The sequence below is a fragment of the Pygocentrus nattereri genome, chromosome 3, assembly GCF_015220715.1.
Source record: "Pygocentrus nattereri isolate fPygNat1 chromosome 3, fPygNat1.pri, whole genome shotgun sequence".
Lineage (NCBI taxonomy): Eukaryota > Metazoa > Chordata > Actinopteri > Characiformes > Serrasalmidae > Pygocentrus > Pygocentrus nattereri.
In genome coordinates this window covers 41,357,380-41,379,040 of record NC_051213.1, presented here as the reverse complement: position 1 = coordinate 41,379,040, position 21,661 = coordinate 41,357,380, and the positions used below count along the sequence as shown (strand labels likewise).

Sequence of the window (21,661 nt, the reverse complement as noted above, 5' to 3'; positions counted from 1 at the left end):
GGGAGCATCGTGATATGAGGCTAGTTCTCTGCAAATGGTACTGTGGCATTACTCATCATTGAAGGAAATGTGAATAGAGTGATGTACTGGAATATATTAGGGTGAAGGATGGATGTTTCAAAAAGCCGAAATAACTCAAGACTCCTCACAAGCTCACATGCATGGCCTAAGTAATAACCTGACTTTATAGAGGATTTTGAAAGTTCATCAAAGGGAACCTCATAACTTAGAGCAGTAAGTTATACTTCCTGAATACTTTTTTCCTGTTAATTGATTTTTTAAAACATTTCTTAATGGTTTGTGCTTATGAACACACACATCTTTGTTCACATGTGTACATATGGTCACAAAACATCATGCATGTACATTTGAAGGGGACCTATGCATTAGAAGTATATTAAGTAACAAAAACTAGTTTCTCCTCACTATTAGTAGCCAGTATGCATGTAAACATGAATGATCTTATGAATGACCCATCATACGCTGCTGTCATGTAGGTGAGGACCCATTTGCAGAAAATGGGACTCTTCCAGCCAATGACCATATTTTTGCGCCAGGAGATTGACCGAATGCAGAGAATCATAGGCTGTGTGCGCAGCACTCTCACAGATCTTAAACTGGCTATTGATGGTGAGTGTCAGTCACTTAATTATGCTCAGAAAACTCTTGGTATTATACATAGCTCTGTCATCTAGATCTGTGGTTTGGGGATTATTTGTTTGAAACAAGTTTTCCTGTTTATCAAAAGGGACTATAATCATGTCAGAGGATCTTCGAGATGCTTTGGACAGCATGTACGATGCTCGCGTTCCAAAACTATGGCAGAGAAGTTCATGGGAATCGGCCACTCTTGGTTTCTGGTTCACTGAGCTTCTAGAACGAAACCAGCAATTCCACAGCTGGACTTTTCATGGCCGACCCAATCAGTTTTGGCTGACGGGATTTTTCAATCCACAGGTAGGCATTCTTGGTGCTCTACTGGGGACACTGTTAGAAATAAATGCTCTGTGCAGGTTCATTTTAAATTCATCAATGTACAAACAGTGTAAATGTTCTCTCAGAGGTACAGCAGTGGTACGGTCCAGTTGTGCGCCTTAAATAAGTTTTTTTTCCCAGTGGAAGAGTACATTTTTCTACCTTTTCATAACTTAATGCTTTAAAACCGAACAATAAAATAGTCTGGAGATGAGACGGGCTGTGTGGAGTCACTACAACTTAGAAATGTCATTTATAATTTCATTTTAGTACAATTATGATCCCTGGCTAAAGTTAATGAGATGTACCTTGGAGGGTACCACCCTCATCACCCATGGTACAGTTCCATACTTTTATTTGTTAGAGTGTAGTACATTTTTGATGATATACAGACATGATAAATAATAAATAATACATTGTAATTTAGATTTACTAAATATTTACTCATATTTAATAGGAAGATGATTCACAATGACTGATCTAGTTGTCATACTTAAAGGGCTAGATGATTTCCACAAACCCTATTGCTTTCCCGTTTCAACCCCTTTTTAACCCACAATAACAAATGATATTCGTTATTCACAATTTTGAAGTTGTATCGCTGAGTAATTCCATATTTCCTGTAAGGGTTTCTTGACAGCTATGCGCCAGGAAACGACCCGCATGAATCTGGCCAAAGGTTGGACCCTGGACACTGTTATGCTTCTTAATGATGTCACACGAATGATGAAAGAGGATGTGACAGGACCACCATCAGGAGACGTAGGAGGGGTCTACATTTATGGACTCTTTTTAGACGGTGCTGGGTGGGACAAGCGAAACATCAAGCTGGTCGAATCTCCTCCTAAGGTACGACACAGTAATTTGCAACATCCACTGATGTTTTTAGGCTTTAGTGGAAGTTTTTTCTTGCATTTTTAACCTTCCTGTTTACATTGAATGGCAGGTTCTCTTTACCCCTCTGCCAGTGGTGCATGTGTATGCCGTGAGCAGTGCCAATACAACAGACACCAAACGACCTCAGGGTGTCAACCTGTACCCCTGTCCAGTGTACAGAAAGCCCAGGCGCACTGACCTCACCTTCATCTTCAGCCTCTTCCTTCGCACCGTCCAGAATCCTGACCACTGGACACTGAGGGGGCTGGCTTTACTTTGCGACTGTAAATAATATGCAGATGGCCAAGTGGTTTTTGTTTAGGTGCAAGGTATGCATATGTTTTGATGTCTTCTAAGGTAAAATGTTGCCGTAGTCTTTGGTGAATTGTCTGTTGCTAAATTAATCCAACTGTATAATTGATACTCATACTTAAGGTAACAGAAGTAAGAAAACGGCTCATGTTAATACACCAAACTTCAGTCTGTACTCAAATCATTTAGATGGGGATACCTGGATATCTTAATCAACCTTAGTTATTTTCCACTCTTAATCCTATTTTCCAGGAGACTAGATTCATCCTTTCGTCAACACTAAGCATATTTATGATTATGAATCAGTACAATTTCTTCTACTACTGTTATAACCTGTCTGTGAAGCGCTTTGAGCTGCCACTGGCATGAAAAGTGCTATACAAATAAAGATGATTCTTCTTATTATTACTATTATTATTTTTATTATTATTATTATTTTGGGGGATATTAAAAATTTTAATATAGTATGCAGTTGCTATAATATAAAACATCTGACCATATACACCTTGTATGTGCTTTTTGGAAAATCTTACTTATATAAAAAAAATGTCATTACAAAGTTACCAGGCAACCAGGACTGTTCTTTATTTAATGTTTTCCAGTATTGAAAATGCAAAGGATACATATAATGACTGATTTGTAAAATGACATAAGGGTTGACAGTTGACACTATATAAAATATACAACGTCCTTAGTGCACAGCCACCTAGGGTGAGTTGAACAATTAGCAGCACCATGTAAATATTTATAAATCTAAAGTCTCAAAGCATGCATTTAGTGAACATCTAGAATATAGCTAGTCTAAATGCTTAAATAGAATATAAAACATAAACATAAAATTTCATAAATTACATGCAGTACAGTGTGCAATCCTTGTGTTTCGTCTTTGCTGTCTATTGAACAGAGTTGGGGATAATAAAATCTTTCTTGTAAGTGTAATCACTCATGCAGTGAGGTGCTGTTGACCAGTACATTGCCAATTCTAACGTACTGGGCAACTTTAAATGCACACAAAAAACAAACAAAACAAAATAACCCCACAAACACTAAAACTTATATGCAGCTATTGGTTGTTTAAAAAGACTAGCCATTCCTTTTTCAAAAGACTTCTCAGAGACCAGCTGATTGAGTTTGTGTGTTGGTTTATTACGTGAGATTATCAGGGTCAGACAGCAAAGCTAACTGTTTGAAAACTGTACTGCAGTATCACAGAAAATACATACGTGATGTTACATGCGAAAAAAGATGACCATGAGTCAGCACTAGAATGTTAGCAATTATACAATTGTGAAAACGCCCACAGCGCAATTATTTCCTGTTATTCAACTTACGTTTTCCATCCAAGTTTCTGAGTCCATAATAATTGTAAAAAAAAAAAAAAAAAAAAAGGAAAAAAAAATTCTATTAAATTCTGTTGATGTGCTAGAGGACTTTCCGTATTCCATCTGTTACACGTAAAAACCATCCATCAAGTCTTTTTTGTGTGGGTGCTCTGTACTTCTTTTCATTGGATCTCTATCTGGCCCATTTCTTGAGCACTCCATATTCAGCTGTCTCACCAGGAGGTGAGGATTGCCCGATAAAGTGACCCAAACCCAAAAACATTCCTTCGCTTTGCCAGACTTTCTGCTTAGGAGAGCTGCTTCATATCAAACATGGGCACTTCCGTTTCCTCCGCTTTGCCCTCTCCTGCTCCTTCTTGCTTCAGTGTGGGCTCTGTGTAAGCCACATCTGGACTGGATTTACGGCCTTTAGGCGGTGGAATGGGCACTGCGCTCTCTGTGGTCCCTTCGGCTCCTTCCTGACCCTCAGCCACAGTCCTCTCCTTCTTCAGGTTGAGCTTTGCTGGAACATTCTTGGTGATGGTTTCTTTGAGACGTTCTCCAGACTGTTTCAAACGCTCGCCTGACTGACGGATCTTCTCACGCCGCTCGGCCGTCACTATGCGCTCACCGAGCTTGTTTACTTTGCTGCCGAGGTTCTCCTTGGTCTTGGTCATGTTCTCGCGAGAAAAGGTGTTCTTCAGACTCTCAATGCGCTTTAGGCCGGTCTTCTTCATCTTAGCAGCCGCGGAGTCACCCTCCTCAACAACCATGTATTCCTCATCAGAGTCAGGAAGCAGGGCATCCGGATCCATGGAAGCGCTGGCACCTGCTTCTTCTTTTGGGGAGCCCTTGGGAGCCACTACAGCTGGCAGCTCCTGCTCACCCTGTGAAGAGAGACAGGATTAATTGCATATTTGCTTACTGTGTACAGAGTCTGGAAGCGTGTTATGGCTCACATCTTAAATCATCAAGCAATCATTTTTCCACTAATATAAACAATGTGGGTACACTTTGAATTCATTCTGTAATTGTTGCTTTTTTAAGTGTCTCTAGTCGATGAAATGAGATCAGACTGGGCCAACAGACAATGGCAAACCCTGCATTACTGGTCAGAGAAGCACTGAGAAGAAGTTTCAAATATCTGGAATTATGATGGAATAGGACACAACGGTACTTTGTCCTCAAACTCAGTGAGTAGCAAATATTGGACAGGTGGGCACTTGTGTGTCTCCTGGAATTTTGGTTCTCCGAAACTACAAGTAGATGCCACCTCCATTATAGTAAACTATTTGTAAGGCTTTTCAGAAGTAAACCTTTAAAATGTACACACCTAGAGTGGAGCTGAGGCAGAGCCAGAGAACGTTCTAACAGAGACAGTATAACAGGAGAATAAGGATTGATTGAAATATGAATGGACTAACTTGTAATGCTCTACTTGACAAGCATATCATTCAAATACATTAGCTTGACTACCATTTTTCAGGTTTAGAGGTCTCTCCCCATTCAAAGGACTGTGTACAAAATTTCAGCTGAGACAGAAAACAGTGGCTGAGGAAGAGTTCTGTGCATGTTATATGGAACCCTATTGGCAAATATTGGCAAATTAGCTAAAAGAGGCTACTATAAATTTTCATGAGAATCAGTCCAAGAACCATATTGCATCTGTGCCCGTTTTGCAATTATGTTAAGCTGGGATTTGCACAACTTTCTGACCTACAGAGAAGCACTGAGCCTACAGGACTCAATTGTAAGATAATGTAAAAGATAATAGGACGACAAGCACCATTTTGACATCTAGTTCCCATTTTATAATACATAATATATAATTATAATAATACTGTTTTAACCTAAATCACCATATGAATTATGCTAATGTTGTGAACATACAGACAGGTAGCAAAGGGAAAGGAAAAAATAAATAAATGGAATGAAACATAAGTTCAAATTGATACATGATACAATGAAGCTATTTCCATTCGTGTTCTTTGGCTTGTATGAACAGGGCAAGATGATCTTGGTTTTGGATCAGGATGGCAAGTGGAAAAGATCTAAGTGTCTTTGAAACAAGGTTCATTATTGGAGCATGGATGGCACAAAACTGAACTACAAAGACTGGCCAACTGGGAGCGGTGAGCAGTGACTGAAGGCTCATCTGTAGAGCTGGCCAAATCAGCATTTTACAAGCTCCGAATTCTTGTTCGTGTGTCCGAACAAGTTCTCGTTTTCAAAACACTCCTTAAAAGCAAAATAATACAACCCCATTTACAGAAAAGTTGGGACGCTGTGCAAAATATAAATAAAAATAAAATGCAATGACATGCAAAACCCTATATTTCATTACAAATAGTACAAAGACAACATATCAAATGTTGGAACCGAGAAATGCTATTGGTTTTTGAAAAATATATGCCTATTTTGAATTTGATGCCAATAACAGCTTGTTACCAGTGCACAGTTCAAAAGCCAGTAATCATGACTATATAAGGGTGCATTAATGCACTGGGCATGGGTGACACGCACATCTGTGAAGGCACCCTTAATGCTAAACAATATATACATGTTTTGGCAGCATATGCTGCCATCCAGACAACGTCTTTTTCATGGAAGGCCTTGATTATTTCAGCAAGTCAATGTCAAACCATATTCAGCATGTATTACAGCAGCATTTCTTCATATTAAAAGAGTCTGGGTGCTAAATTGGCCTGCCTGCAGTCCAGACCTGTCACCGCTGATAACATTTGGGGCATTATGAAATGAAAAATACAACCAAGGAGACCCTGAAATGTTGAGTAGCTGAACTCCTATATCAAACAAGAACAACAAACATTTCACTTTCAAAGCTACAGCAACTGGTCTCAGTTCCAAAACTCTTACAGAGTGTTGCTAAAAGAAGAGGTGATGAAACACAGTGGTAAACATGCCTGTACCAACTTTTTTGGAACATGTTGGCATCAAATTCAAAATTTGTGCATGTTTTTCAAAAAACAATAGAATTTGTCAATTTCGACATCTGATATGTTGTCTTTGTAGTATTTCCTGTAATATGCTTTACATGATTTGCACATCATTGCGTTCTATTTTTATTTAAGTTCTGCACAGCATCCCAACTTTTTGGGAAATTATGTTGTATTTTCATTCCATAATTTATCATAATTTTAAGCCTTTTTTTTTTTAATCAATTTGTAGCCACACAATTATAGATCCCTTTTTTACAATGGCTGTCTCAAAAGTTCTGTGTAACAGAAGAGTCTGATGCGATTTTGCTTACTTAGCTAGCCACAGTTCTAAAGATGTAACAGACTTTTCAAATCTTTGTTTGGCGTTGCATTACTGCAGTCAGTTTAGCTGGTTTACAGAAAGCATAGACAAAATCATTTACCTCTGCTAGCATATTAGTCCACTTCCAGAAAGTTCACTTCCATCGAGAGTGAGATAATGTTGACAGACAAACAAATCAGTTTCAGGATTAAGGGTTTAAATCACTAAATTCATACAGATTTACAGCCATGCAGATTTACAGTCACAAGACGAAGCGCATGTGTCTTAAATAAGGACAGCAATACCAACCTAGTGAATGAATATTCAAGGATTTTAATGGACATGCCTTTAGACCTATGAGTATACATGCTTGAACATTGTGGTTGAAGCTATATATTCAGGGAGTGTGAGACTTGTGGATTAGTGCAAGATGTTAGGAAAAACAGAGGACCAACTGGTGGCTGAGAACATTAATGCAAGATGTAATCAGACTGTGTCAGCAAGTACAGACCATCAGCATCAACATATAGAGGGATAATACAGTACGGTCGCAGTACATAAACCCCTCCTTACAAGGATGAATGCACAATTGATAGTTCAGTGGTGCAAAACAGATATGAGGAAAAAGTGATATGGACAGACGAGTCATCTTTCACTATATTCTTGACCGGTGGACATACACCAATAGAATGGTTTGCTCAACCCCTACAGCCAGGGGGACCAGGGGCTCTTAGAGGGAATGGTCAATTCAAATGAATACCACGTTATTATGACCTGCCTCAGGAGCTGATGGTGCGGTTCTACACAGCCATCATAGAACCTGTCATCACCATGTCCATCACAGTGTGTGGCAGCTCTGCCACCAAAGCATGACCTCCACAGACTGCAGCGCATCATCAGATCTCCAGAGAGGACAACTGGGGTTAAGTTGCCTACACTGCTGGAACTGCATGCCTCCAGTACCAGGAAGCGTGCAGAGAAGATCTCCACAGACCCTTCTCACCCCAGACGCCACCTTCCCTCAGGCAGGTGCTTCAGCCAGATGAGGATCAGGACATCCAATCTACTTCCCACAAGCCATTACTCTCTTGAACAGTTAAAATATCACACAAAACAATTCCAGCTTCAAACTGAACTTCAACATATACTGGTATATAGTATCAAGTTCAGCTCCATCCTCTGGAACTGCCGTCTCAAGCCAGTGTTTGTTCTACCGTCTTACTCACCTGCCATATTACCCACCTATCTGACTGTTACCTCTCTGCCACTATACACCCTTTAACTGCTGCACACAGCGACTTTAGGCTCATATTTTGCACAATGTAAGGTTTACAGGTATGACTGTGTGTGTGAGTGAGTGATGGTAGGAATGCATGTTTTATTTTATTTTATCTTGTTATATTTTATGTGTATTTTATATTATTCTCTACATGTGAATATCTGTCTGATGCGTGGTGCACGGTGAGCTCCTGTAACCAAAACCAAATCCCTTGTACGCGTAGCAAACCTGGCCAATAAAGCTTGATTCTGATTCTGAAAACATCAGATATTATGTTATTAATAGTTGCTGGCGACCAGTCCAGTGTATTTCCTGCCTTCCACCCAATGACCGCTGGGATAGGCTCTAGCTCCCCCCACGAGCCCGAACAATAAGCATGTGTGTACGTATGTAATTCATATATATTCACTTCATATTCTGCTGTCGGCTGAAAACCTTGTATCTCTGTTTTTGTCATGTTTTTAGTTTGTAGTTTTACACTGAAAATGTCTGTTGTCCTTTATATTGTGTGTAAATTTCATGAACAATAGACCAAAAGAAGTGGCCCAAAATGACTTGGAACAAAGTCTGGTTCCATTGACGTACATTTAAAGTCAAGTGTGTTTTTTCCTTCTTCTGTAAAGTTACCAATTTGGAGATACAAGGTTTTTCCCCCCCCAACAACAGTGATAGACGGCACAGATCATTTAAGATTCAATATGCAATGTTAAATTGCACAGTGCGTAATTGTCTGTAATAACACTTAAGTTGTACCAAGTAAGTAACTATTTGCATTTACTTAGTTACATGTTCTCAGGCAAAATTGTGTTGGGTTTGTATGTTTTGGAGAAGTTTCTTCAATACCTTTCTAAAACTGAGTTCCTTTTCAGTCATTAAACTTTAGTTGCTTTTTAGTAGTTTTAGTAGTTTTTTAGTTCAATTTCATTGTTTTGTTGGTTCAGCCGTTCTGCTTTACAGTTGATCACACCTCTCACTTTCTCTAAGTAAAAACGAATGCCTTACTGTTGCATCACTACCACCTATTAAACATTCCTAAGCATTAACAAAAATCTGTTTAATTCATTTAATACACCTGATGTGAAGTGGGTTTAAGTGCATGTTCTCGATTTTTGCATATTTCCTTAAACTCGCCCTTGCATATAACATGATACCATAGACAGACACACAAATCCACCAATTCCAAACCACTGAGAGATAGATGACATGTATCCCAACTCCTTTTTGAAACAGCTTTTAAATAAAAATGGTCTGTCTCAGTGGAATTGATTATATGAACCAAATGGTTTGTTCAGCATGGCTTATGTTGTACTTGTTTGTACTTTTAAAAATAAGTACCTATGTGATGTATAGGGTCCTTTTTTTGTTATAATTTGCAGGTAGTTTGAGCAGAGGAGCCCCCCCCCCTTTATGAGCCTTGGTTCCTCCCAAGGTTTCTTCCTCAGCTCTGAGGTAGTTTTTCCTTGCAACTGTCGCCCCTGGCTTGCTCACTTGGGGGGTTTTTACATTTCATGTTAAAACTTTGTCTTTACTGGAATTCTATGAAGCTGCTTTGTGACATCAGTTGTAAAAAGTGCTATACAAATTTGATTTGATTTGATTTAGCGCCACTCCATGGCCAATTGGTATCAAATGTTCAGCAGAGTTTACCTATGTGGACCTATGATTCAATGCAATGTCTGCCAAATGCCTACTGAAATCTGGTGGATGGAATGAGGCCATATTGTTCCAGTTATTGAGTCAACAACTCCCAAATAACAAAGATGCAACATGAACATTTTCAGAAAAGCTGGACAAGTGGTAGCTAAAAATGGTGCAAACCAAACTGGTTGGTCAAATACAATCATCACGGAATTATCATTCCAAAAAAAAGAAAGTCAAAATAGACCACTGCAGTTGTGTCGTCTAGAAACTGCGGGTCTAAGCTTCATTTCTCTATGGCCAGAATGAATAGGGTTTTTGAAAAATCGCCTCTATATATAATATAATGTACAGAAATGGGGTCTCCTCACTTGCCTGTGTAGTTGAACAGTTTCTGCAAAGAAAAATGTAGCACTTCAAGCTTTCCAACATCTTTAGTGCTTGGACCCCTAACAAGGCCTATTCTAAGGGTTTTCCTTTCCTTTTCCCTTGTCCTTCCCAGGTTTCCCTCTATCCAGACCCTGTCAGTCAGAGATGCTGTAGTGTATTTTTTTCAATTTGAATTATGCTAAAGCTCAATCAACAATTAAGAACACCCTATTTCACCATGTCCAGCGTTAGTGTTTTGACTATGGTTCTTGCTGTGCTCTTATTGTGCTAACACCACATTAGCACAGAAACAGCTGTGCTTATCTCTAACAAGACAGAACTTAGTTTCTCATTTATGATCCAGCGCCTCAAACACACCCCATAAGAAATACATAAGGCCTGTTGTCACTTTTACTAAGTGCACAAGCAATGCAAGTGCATGAGTGACAAAGACAAGCTACTGAAAGTGCAATAGTGACATCAATTACTTGGCAGCAGCCTACATGGTGTATATGAATGGCTGGAGCAGGCTGGAAAAAGCAGTAGCTGTGAAACACCATGTTTTTCCACCAAACAGTGCAGTATAGTACAGTTCCAAATCCTTGATTATGCATTTCCACTACCAAGCCAACCGCACCATACATGAGTGTCCATGCTGAATTTGCCCTTCTCACTGGGGTACCAAGCCACCAAGCTACTCTCAGTTTGAAGTGATCTTGTAATCTTTAATAAAGCTCTGCTTCTGGCCTGCATGAAGTGCTCTGATTTATGGCTCTGCTTCACAACAGGACAAGATGTATATGACCTAACGCTATGATGAAGCTCAAAAATAACATCTGACTGGTCCGCACCGGCATTTAGAGTAGCAGGTCTTCCATGCTGGTGCCATTTAAACCGTGGAGCAAGACAAGGTTTCCAAAAGGAGCTGAGAGGATGAACATCCCTCTGCTGGGATCTAAGTGTAGGTATATATGGTCCCTTTCATTTTCTTGTACAGTCTGGTAAATAATAAATAAATACTATTTTGTACAGTTTATGATTTTCTTAATTCATTCCCTGAAGTTTATAGCAAATGGTAGGGGGACTTGTTCATTTCTCCTGTCTGCTGACACGGACAGCTGAACGTCTGACAGTAATCTATGTGGTGCTGGATGCTTGAGACGGGTCTGACTGAGATTCACTATAAAAGCATCTTGAAATTCCTGCTGCAGCTCAGTCTTGCTCAGTTATCACAAATGGTTTTAATGCAGCCTTCCAGAATGACTATGTCCTGTTCTTCTTGGGACTTTTTGTAACCCACACTGCGTCACACTCAATAGTACTATATTAGGACATGTGTCTTCACAGAGTAAGCGCTCAGAATAACTCTGTACAAGTATGTCAGCTGTTGCACGCAATAAGCAATGTCAAAGTGCGCAGCTAATATAGAAACAGCTGTGAATGTCATTAATAAGATAGCAAAATTAAGTTTCTCAATTATAAGCCAAACACTACCATTGTCATTCTGGTGAATGTAGCAAAATGGTCGTACAAGAATAGGAGTGACATGATAAACAAACCACACTTTCTTCCCAATAATCTGTTCATTTCTCCCTATAAGTGGTCTACAAATAAGTGGCCACCTAATTGATGGCCCTGCATTCGCAAGTTAATGTTAACGGCCTTGCTAAGCCAAAGGTGACCCAGCTATTTGTGGGGACCTGCAATTGACTCTTGTGCCACTGTTTTTGGCATCCTGCTCCTATACACTGGACAATTCTAATGCATGGCCAAAGTTAGGTTCTGAGTAATCAGGTGCTTGGACTGTGTTAATTGACATTAAAGGCTCCGTTACACATCTTTGAGAACTTATTTTCAGTATAATGCAATTACAATACCTTTGTAGTAAAGCACTCCTAGTTATTTAAGCAGTCCTCAGTAGCCAAACTAACCAAAGGAATGAAGAGATACAGCAGGCCTAAAGTTCACACTGGCATGTAGACAGCATGTATGGAACAGGGTTGCAATATACAGACAGCAATAGATACTTTGAAATGAGTAAAATCTAATATCTTTAAAATGAACCCGAAGTGTTTATTTCGGTGCAACCTTGATTAAGAAAGGCACATCAAGCAAGCAATCATTCTTTCCATGCATGATGTTGTGATAGTGTCTAGGCAGAAATGCACATCTCTCCATGCTTACCTGGTAGATCACCACACGGAACTTGTTCTTGACTAGCAGCTCGCCCTGCGTCTCTTCCACTTTTTTGACACGAAGATTTTGCTTTTCCACACGGACGCGCACGTCCTTGATGTGACAGCTGACTTTCCGTGTTTTCTCCAGCAGCTTGTCCACTATACTGCTGGTGGTGTTGTGCTCCTTGGTCAGCTTGACTACATCTGCCTGGATGCTCTTGACATTGTTCTCCAGCTCCAGCTGCCTCTCTTCCATGCGCTGCTGGCACGCCTGCACATTGTCAATGATCCCGGACACACGCTCCAGCAGAGAGAAGATGCTCAAGGCACTGGGCTCATCTGCAGCACCAACAGGTTGTCCCAGTTTGTCTGCCATCCCTGTCCTTGCTAAATTACACCAGTCAGGCCTGAGGTCCTACCTTGGCAAGTAGAGACCAGAATTAAATGACTTTAGGGTAGGTAGAAGAATAATGGTTTAAGGGTTAAGATGAGATACTGGTTCATCAGCTTTGCCACTTGGTTGTCCCTCCAACTGGAGATTCACCGGGCTACTGGACTGAAGATCATGAAACCCCCACCCTGCAGAGCGCTCAGGGGCTCAAAGGCCAGATAGCAACCCACTCTGAACTCCAAAGAGAGAGAGAGACAGCAACTGAGAAAGAGGGTGAGCGGAGAGAGGTGAGGGAGGTGCTCTAAACCAACACCACATGAATTCAGTTATAAATATCCCCGGTAAGATGACACTTTGACATTTTAAGATGTGCGCGTAGCTGATATCATGTAAATCCCTGCCAATCTCTACCACTACACTGGTGGTTTTTCCATTATAGTTCTTGTTTTTTGTTCATATGCATCCACAATGTACAATATCCATTCTGTCCATACTCATTCATAGTACCAACATGATTGGCATGAAGAGCTGAAAAGTGTGGTGCAGTGGGCGCAAGACATGAGTTCTTTGTTTCTTGTAACCAACACCAAACCATGACATCTGAACAAAGACAGACCTTTATAAGGACATGCCATATTTGCCAGTCTACTTTCAGTTGAAATGTCTCACTCTCTCACTGAAAGTTATATGTCCTGACACTCTACTCGAGTCTACTTGTAAAACTACACCACGTACATATATGAAGCCTGTAGAAGCTTCACAAATGTGAACTGTCAAATTTCTGCATAATTCAGTCGTTAAGACTTAACAAAGATTAAACAAACACAACCTGAGTGGTCTGTTGTGAAAGTCTCCATTCTAGATAAATTGATAGAGTCTAAAGCCTTTAAATGTCTCTAAAAGTGACCTCACCTAAATATTATTACATTGAAATGCATATGAATATTCTGCCTGATCCCTAAAAGGGTTTTGAGGAAAGGTTTTTATCTCACAGCGTTATAAGGCAAGATAAAATTCAAAGGAAACATTGTACACAAAAACTTATGACATATGTAAATTCACTGGTTGTTTTAGATAGCAAATAAATGCCTGTATTTTAATATAATATAAGAAATGGTTGTAGACATTGGGACCCTTGGTTCCCATCACCACCACTGTAAAGAAATCCAAGTCAGTAAGTTGCTCGACAATGGAACATTTCACATCAAAGCACTCGGAATGACTTTGTTTACATCTCTCCATTGAATTCTGTGAATTCCCTTTTAAGCCCAAAAGCTTTTTGCTCCTTATGTCTCTGGTTTGTCCAAAGTAGACCCTTTTCACTTCGGTTGACGCAAAAGAAGTTGTCATGGTAGGTAAAACATTACGGCACCTGTGACATTTAGGAACGTGTGTGTAAACAATGTCTCTTGCTTATTTCAACATCCTTTGTATTTTAGTAAGGAATGTACTTAATTCATTTTTAGAGAGGAACAAACTATGTGAACCTTCAGACTGACCTGCAAAGGTAAGTCACGGATCTCTTCGCAGGTTATCTAACAAGGTCTAATGTTTACTAGAACATAGTCAATGTTGTTCAGCTTAGGAGTAAAGTTAAGTTAACTTTTCCATTCTATTACATGACTTACCTTTTGAACATTTCTCTTATTAGGGTCAATGTTTTTAGTATCCAGTGTGGTAAATGTCCAGGTCATGTGCGACCTACTATATAAATTACAGTATAAATACATAAAAAGCAAATAATAAGAATGTAAAAATAAGTCCTCTGCATCAGAGACATTACAAAGGATAACTTGGTCTATGGTCTCATTTGCAAGCACTGCCACGGCTGTAATGTTTTCCCTGCTTTGATGACTTAAGCACTCCTGAATACTGAAGTGTGAAATACTGAAGTGTCTGTTACACATTTTTACAATTGTAAGTTTATTGCACAGTAAAAGTCAGAGGCACACACCAATTTTCAGATTTCAGGTCGTAGCTGTTCAACGCTGAAAAGCACCCAGTCTACAAAAGGCTAATGCAATTTAGCATCTGTACTTAAACCAAACGAAAATGTTTACCCTGGCTTTGAAGCTAAAAGTTGACAATTTATAAGCAGTTCTGAAATGTGGTTATTTTCATTCGTTCAGCGGCTAAGACTCCTATGGACATCAGGCTATAAAATATGTCCACATGCCACTGCTAAAGTGCAGAAACATTACACAATATTGCAATAGCTTTAAAAAAGCAACAAAGATATAAGAACAGATTCTACCGTCACTGTCAGTTTTAATCACTTAGCGACCAATGGAAGATGATCCTGCCTGAGGGCTTGTAATCTTGCCTCGAGCTGTAGGGGCTGTCCAAGCATCTAAAATTATGCTACCAGCTGCAGACTATTCTTAGCTCACAAGCCTGCATATAATTGCACATTGGTTCTGCAAGAGCCAAGTGAACCTTGGTTAATTCCCATGGATCCTTTATCCATTTGACGTCACTCATCACCACTTTTTTATAGTGGAAAGCTCAAAATATACCATCATGATTTATTTATTTATTTATTTATTCATTTATTTTGGGCGGTGTGCACCATGCTGCTGCTTGAATGGGAGTCATTTCAATGTATGCAAACTGCAAACATACACATTCTTGCTTTCATTTTCCATATGATGCCTGCTGAAAGATCTGAGAGATCTGTCTGTATTTATTCATCATATATCAAATTATTAATATACTGGAATGTTATAATTTTTTTCCATCCACAGTTCCACAAGACAATACTCAATGAATCAACACAATGTAGGGTAGACAAGACTGGCTGACATGTAACGGCTGGTTGCACACTAATATCTTGTGATATCCATGTTCTAAAGTTTGTCATTAACTCTTATATTTGTCAAGAAGGGGGATCATGTGTCTAATTATGATTTTCTCTTGTTTCTAAAAAGCTGCTGGGGATTTTTCTAATGTTAAATGTCCCGTTAGGCCAGCGGAGTGAAGATCATTTAGTTCTATCTTTCCAATTTAGAAGTATGATCTTTGGCTATTATTAGTGATGCTAGTACTAATATGGCCATAAGGGGGGAAAAGGGGACGGCTTTCAGGGGTCTAGCCACCATGGGTGCCCAAAAAAAACAAGTGACCCACTCAGAAAGCACAGAGTTTGTTAACATTCCACACAGAGCAAATATTACAGAAGATGAAGGCATATTTCAGTGGATGGAACCCAATGTTTGACATATATCAGAGTGTTTACCACTATGCATGTCAACAATGAAGCGACTTTACTGCAAGTTATTGATAGCCATAATTATCAGACTGAAATTGGATCCAAATTGGATTATAACTCAGTATTAAACCGGGAAGCCCCTTAGTACAGAAGCAAACCAAAATGCAACAGTAAATGAAAAGACATGATAAAAAAAACACAGAAAAGCAAAAAAACACAAAAGCAAATTCAGAAAATCCAACATCAGATTAAAAAACACAACAGCTAATAAAAATTGTGGACTACCCATTCCTGAGTTGACCCTCGGAAGGCTACTGTCCAAATACATACCTGGCAAGGTGCTCTGGGAATGTGCAGACCAGCTTGCAGTCTTAATCAACATTTTCACCATTTTTCTGAGCCAGGCAATTGTCCCAGAGTGCTTCAAAACAGCCACCATCATCCCTGTGCCAAAGAAAATATCTGTATCTTGCCTTGATGACTTCCAACAACAGCAAACCTAGAAACTTGGCTTTATTCTACTCTGTATGTCTGAATTCAGAAATGCTACAGCAAATCAGAAAATGAAACAGTCAGCATTACAAATAAACTATTTATTTATTATATAGCCACACATGAATCAATGCATTCCTTCATTTATTTATTTATTTATTTGTTTGTTTACACTTATTAGGCTATTAAATATGTTTGTTGTGACTGCCTAACACACTAAAAACCAATAGTGGGAGTGACAACAATCTTAATGTTGAAAACCTTTATTTACAGGATAGTAGTTCAGTGGATGGAGTAGTTTTTGAGCTGTGCACATGTGCAGTTTAATTAGCTGTTTAGCCTAATGGTTAAGTTACTCATCAATAAACAACATACCTGGCCGGGTGCTCAGGGGTTGTGCTGACCAGCTTGCGGATGTCAGAACTGAAATTTTTTTAACCAAGTCGATTTTCCCGGAGTTCTTCAAAACAAGTATGAACATCCCTGTGCCAAAGAAATTGTCTGTATGTTGCCCCAATGACTACCTATCCGCAGCACTTACTCTGATCATCTAGAAATGTTTTGAATGACTAGTAATGAAACACATAAAGAGCTGTCTTCCTTCCACCTGGACTTTTAAGTTCACATATAACTAGGCAACAGAATCTGGTCAATGGGTGTTTATTTCCATTCCTCATGTCTTGTATACATTGGAATGAAATTAATTTTTCAGACCCTTGGTGCAACATCAAAAGCAACATGTTGCACAGGACTACGCATCGTGTAGATACACAACAGATTACATCTTACCATTCATTGACCCACCTGTACAGAAAAGAGAATTATTTTAAAATGTTTGTAGACTTTATTTCAGCATTTAACACAATTATCTCACAACAACTTACTGGAAAACTGAGCATGAAAACTGAGCTTTCATCTATAACTTTACAGCTACAAGATTGATCAGCAAGGTAGAAGTGTCTAATCAAGTGGACAGTGAGTGGACACAGAGTTTAAAAAGTCCAGCAGCACTGCTAGGTCTGATCCACTCATACGAGTGCAACACAGACTAACACACCACCACCATGTCAGTGCCATTGCAGTGCTGAGAATGATCCACCACTGAAGAACATGGTGGAAGATTTGACCCCAAGATGATTATCCCTCCTCCACCAAACTTTACTGTTGTCACTATACATTCTGATAAGTAGTGTTCTCCTGCCATTCAACCCAAATAGTGAAACGTAAGTTATCACTACAGAGAACATGCTTGCACTGCTCCAGAGTCCATTGTCGGTGTGCTTTACACCTCACTTCACAAGTGAGCTTAGACTTCCAGAGGCAGTTTGGAACTCTGTAGTGAGTGGTGCAACCGCAGATAGGTGATTTTTATGTGTTATACACTTGCTACTGGTCTAGAGCGTTAAGAGTGTTAAGTGAACTTTGAAAGGGGATAAGAACGCTGTGTTCATTGAGCTATGAAGGTAATAAATGCTGTTGAGTGAGACACTAACACTGATAAAATAAAGTTTATGTAGACATTTTATCATAGTTATTATCTGTCTGAAAGAGGGTTAACTAAGCTAACTTGTCATGGCTATAACTAGCCTAGCCTACCACTACAAAATGAGTACAAGTTAAAATATCACATATATAATGTTGAGCTATGTTACCTTATAGGCCTAAACTGCATAACATGGTGTGAAGGTTGTATTTTGCTGTGTTTCTAGCTAAAAAAATACTACCATAGTGTTTGTGACAAAGATAGACTCAAATCTTTGTGTGCAGCTGGCCACTGCTGTGCTGACTGCAGCACATTAACGGTATAAAAGACCACGCTTATTAACCTGAGAATATATTGCAGGCACTGCTGCAGCGGTTCAGCACAGACAGGGCACAGTTTATGAAACTCCTCATGTCCTGTAAATAAAAACTTTCTAGGGGAAACTATTCTATGGATGTTACAGCAGCTGGAATGTTCTGTTTCGACTCATGTAATTCATGTGATCCCCAAGGTCAAAAAGTTTGTAACAGTTATAGAGCCAGTGACTCAGTCAACAATGTCCCTCTAGTGAACCAGTAGAAAGTGTTTTTGTTCATTAGGCCACCACAAATCAAGACTCTGCATACTTTGAGGCGTTATTGGCAAGAATAATTCCATTAAGCCCTTAGCAGAGACAGAGTATCAAGAGAATATACTTCGTATTATACTTTTCATGCCAAATAACAAATACTCCACATGAGTTTACCCTCAGGGCAGCCAGTGGTGTATGGGGGTTATTACCTCCCCAATAAAGGACTATGGGGTAATAAAAAAGTGTGAAAACAGCTGTGGGAATGAGCTACTAACCCTAAGCTTTCAACTAAAAGCCTTCTGTCCACTGGTTAATCACGAAAGCTGTAGATTGTTATGCAAATAGTTTCTTTTGCTTATCCTGCACTGCAGTTCTTTATTACATCTATACATTAAACTAAATTCGGCAGCCAATAATAGATCGGATGCAGCTGGCTCGCATATCAAGGGCCTATGACCTGAGCGTCTTTAAGTTTTACCACCACTTTCTTTCAAATGTTGTTGTAGGGGAGAGCAGGGCACAACCCAACACATTTTGGATGAAATAATGATATGAGCAATATAAATAATATATTTATATCAGCAACCTGTACATACAGCACACAGCTTTCCACATATGCAAAATGAGTACATGCTAGGGTTGCATTACACTGGTTATGTACAGGATTAACATTTTTGAAGACGTTTCATTTCTCCAGTGACAACAATGCACAGTTTTACACTGTGCAAGGTTATGCTTTGCACAAAATGGAGAAAAAAAAACTCCATGAGATAAGGAATGCAAAAATTGCTCTGATATGTTTTCGACACATTGATAAAGGCCGTCGTCTGAGGACTGAAACACCAGTTATCATTATTATGGATCTGGAACTGTATGTGGGTCCAGTGCTACTGACCCGTCATGATCCACTGACCGGCATTGTTGGATGATACCATTCAGCTGGAGGAGGAAACAAGGAGCACACCCTCCAAAACCTTAATCTTGCACTCATGCTCTCCATTTCTCTTCCCCCGTCTGTCCCCATATAGGGCGTACCAAAAGGACTAGGGTAAGGTAGGGCAGGTGTGTTACCACTATTTGGAACCAGAGCAGGCTTATGGAAGTAGAGTTACTGGTCCAAAACCCCCCTGAGGCACACACTTCTCCTGATCAAGCGGGATCGTACAGCATACCAGCAAGTATCCAAAATGGTACATATTTGAAAGGTACAGAGTATTCAAAAGGGAGGCTTTGGTTGGATTTAGGTATAACCAATCCACAAATACCTGGTTCAAAATGAGCTTATCGGGTAAGGGTGAGATGGTTCACAGGGACACTAGGAACTGGGACAAGCACCTGCAACCCCTGTTGCTTTCAGTATGAGAGAGCCGTTTGAATGACTGTACTACCCAAGCAGGAACAAACATGATCAGAGAGATTAATTGATTAAAACAAGCAGAATCAGGTGTGCTTCTTCAATGTCCTCCAAATCTTTCCCTACTTAATGTGTTTATTTTAGATAGACATGAATTGGGACTGGAGGTCACACTCTGGTCCCCTGTACTGACCAACTCTTCATCCCAGAGAGCAGAGGTGGCTCAGTTGCAAGTGGAGTTTTCAAATGTCTTTCTGTCTTGAACTGGTTATACAAACCTCACAAAATAGCGCACTGAGAACCTCCCTGGTGTGGTTGGAAGAAATGAAGGCAATGCTCGACACGCAGTCTGACGACTCCAAAAGCAATCAATTTGTAGGGGACACTACAGAGAGAGTAACTGGACTGTTGGGTACATTACCTGCTACCACTCACAGCGCTGTAAAAAATATTTGGTACTTAATCTGTTCTGGCTTATCACTCTTATCTGAACTAAACCTCACATCTCCAAACTGGCAACTTTACAGGAGAAGGAAGAAACCTACTTTACTTTTAATGGAAGTCAATGGAACCAGAAGTTTTTCCATCAAAAATGGAGATACGAGGTTTTGTTCTGACAACAGCGATATTTGTCACACTTGAGTGTTTCAGATCATCAGTTCATTTATTGAAGAAAAAATCCTGTTCAGCCCTGCCTGGCCCTGTGTGAAAAAAGGAATTGCCCCCTTAGCTACTAAATCAACCATTAGCTAATATTCAATAGGCTATTGGGTTCAATTTCACTGTCCACACCCAGCCATGATTACTGCCAGACCTGTTGAATCTAAACATCACAAATAGAACCTGTCTGGCAATGTGAAGCAGGCTAGAAGGCCTTAGTTCACTCATATCCATGCAATAATGGTGCTCATAGCTCTTTGAGCTGTGCCTTCACCTGTTTAAGGTTTGGCACGTATACAAAATACAGTACACATAATCATGGGACCGGTAAATGTGTGGTATGGTACAATATGATAGAATGAATAACGAAACACCACATAAAGTTACTTATTGACAAGTAATGGTGAAAAGAACATACACTGATCAGGCACAACATTATGGCCACCTCCTTGTTCCTACACTCATTGTCCATTTTATCAGCTCCACTTACTCTATAGGTGCACTTTGTAGTTCTACAGTTACAGACTGTAGTCCATCTGTTTCTCTGATACTTTGCTAGCCCTTGTTCACCCTATTCTTCAGTGCTCAGGACCCCCATGGACCTTCACAGGGCAGGTACTGATTGAGTGGTAAGCACTGCAATAACACTATGCTGGTGGTGGATAGTGTGTGTTGTGTTGATCTGAGTGGATCAGACACAGCAGCACTGCTGGAGTTTTTAAACACCTCAGTGTCACTGCTGGACTGAGAATAGTCCACCAACCAAAATATCCAGCCAACAGCGTCTGTGACCACTGATGAAGGACTAGAGAATGACCACCAAAAGCTATGCTGATACACATGAGCTGCTGTCTCCGACTTTACATCTACAAGGTGGACCAACAAAGTAGGAGTGTCTAATAGAATGGACAGTGAGTGGACACAGTGTTTAAAAACTCCAGCAGCACTGTTGTGTCCGATCCACTCAGACCAGGACAACACACACCAACATACCACAACATCAGTGTTACTGCAGTGCTCAGAATGATCCACCACCTAAATAGTACCTGCTCTGTGAGGGTCCGTAGGGGTCCTGACCACTGGAGAACAGGGTAAAAGGGGGCTAACAAAGTAGAGTCTGTAACTGTAGAACTACAAAGTGCAGCTATATTGTAAGTGGAGCTGATAAAATGGACAATGAGCGTAGAAACAGAGAGGTGGTCATAATGTTACCCCTGATTGGTGTATGCTTGTGATCATCCCAGAAGGAGTAATGGCATGCTGAGTGGAAGGTGCAAGGAAGAGCCTTGTGTA

At 39.9% G+C, this 21,661-nt stretch overlaps 2 protein-coding genes across 4 annotated transcripts in view; one reads left to right on the top strand and one right to left on the bottom strand.

Moving 5' to 3' along the window:
• dnah5l (dynein, axonemal, heavy chain 5 like) overlaps nucleotides 1-2,574 on the top strand; it is a 99,386-nt gene extending 96,812 nt beyond the window's left edge. For 2 of the 3 annotated variants that reach the window (XM_037537170.1, XM_037537171.1), the window contains exons 76-79: nucleotides 498-630; nucleotides 749-957; nucleotides 1,603-1,824; nucleotides 1,922-2,143. In XM_037537170.1, the coding sequence (XP_037393067.1) occupies nucleotides 498-630; nucleotides 749-957; nucleotides 1,603-1,824; nucleotides 1,922-2,143 (786 nt within the window). Of the gene's footprint in view, nucleotides 1-497; nucleotides 631-748; nucleotides 958-1,602; nucleotides 1,825-1,921 lie in introns of all 3 variants that reach the window. The other variant, XM_037537169.1, reaches the window with a different exon arrangement.
• Nucleotides 2,575-2,723: 149 nt separating this feature from the next.
• cavin4b (caveolae associated protein 4b) lies at nucleotides 2,724-12,842 on the bottom strand. Its single transcript, XM_017684377.2, has 2 exons — nucleotides 12,217-12,842; nucleotides 2,724-4,372 (listed from the first exon to the last, which is right to left on the bottom strand). Exons 1-2 carry the CDS (start codon nucleotides 12,583-12,585, stop codon nucleotides 3,794-3,796), a joined length of 948 nt encoding a protein of 315 aa, XP_017539866.1. The 5' UTR covers nucleotides 12,586-12,842; the 3' UTR covers nucleotides 2,724-3,793.
• Nucleotides 12,843-21,661: the final 8,819 nt, after the last annotated feature.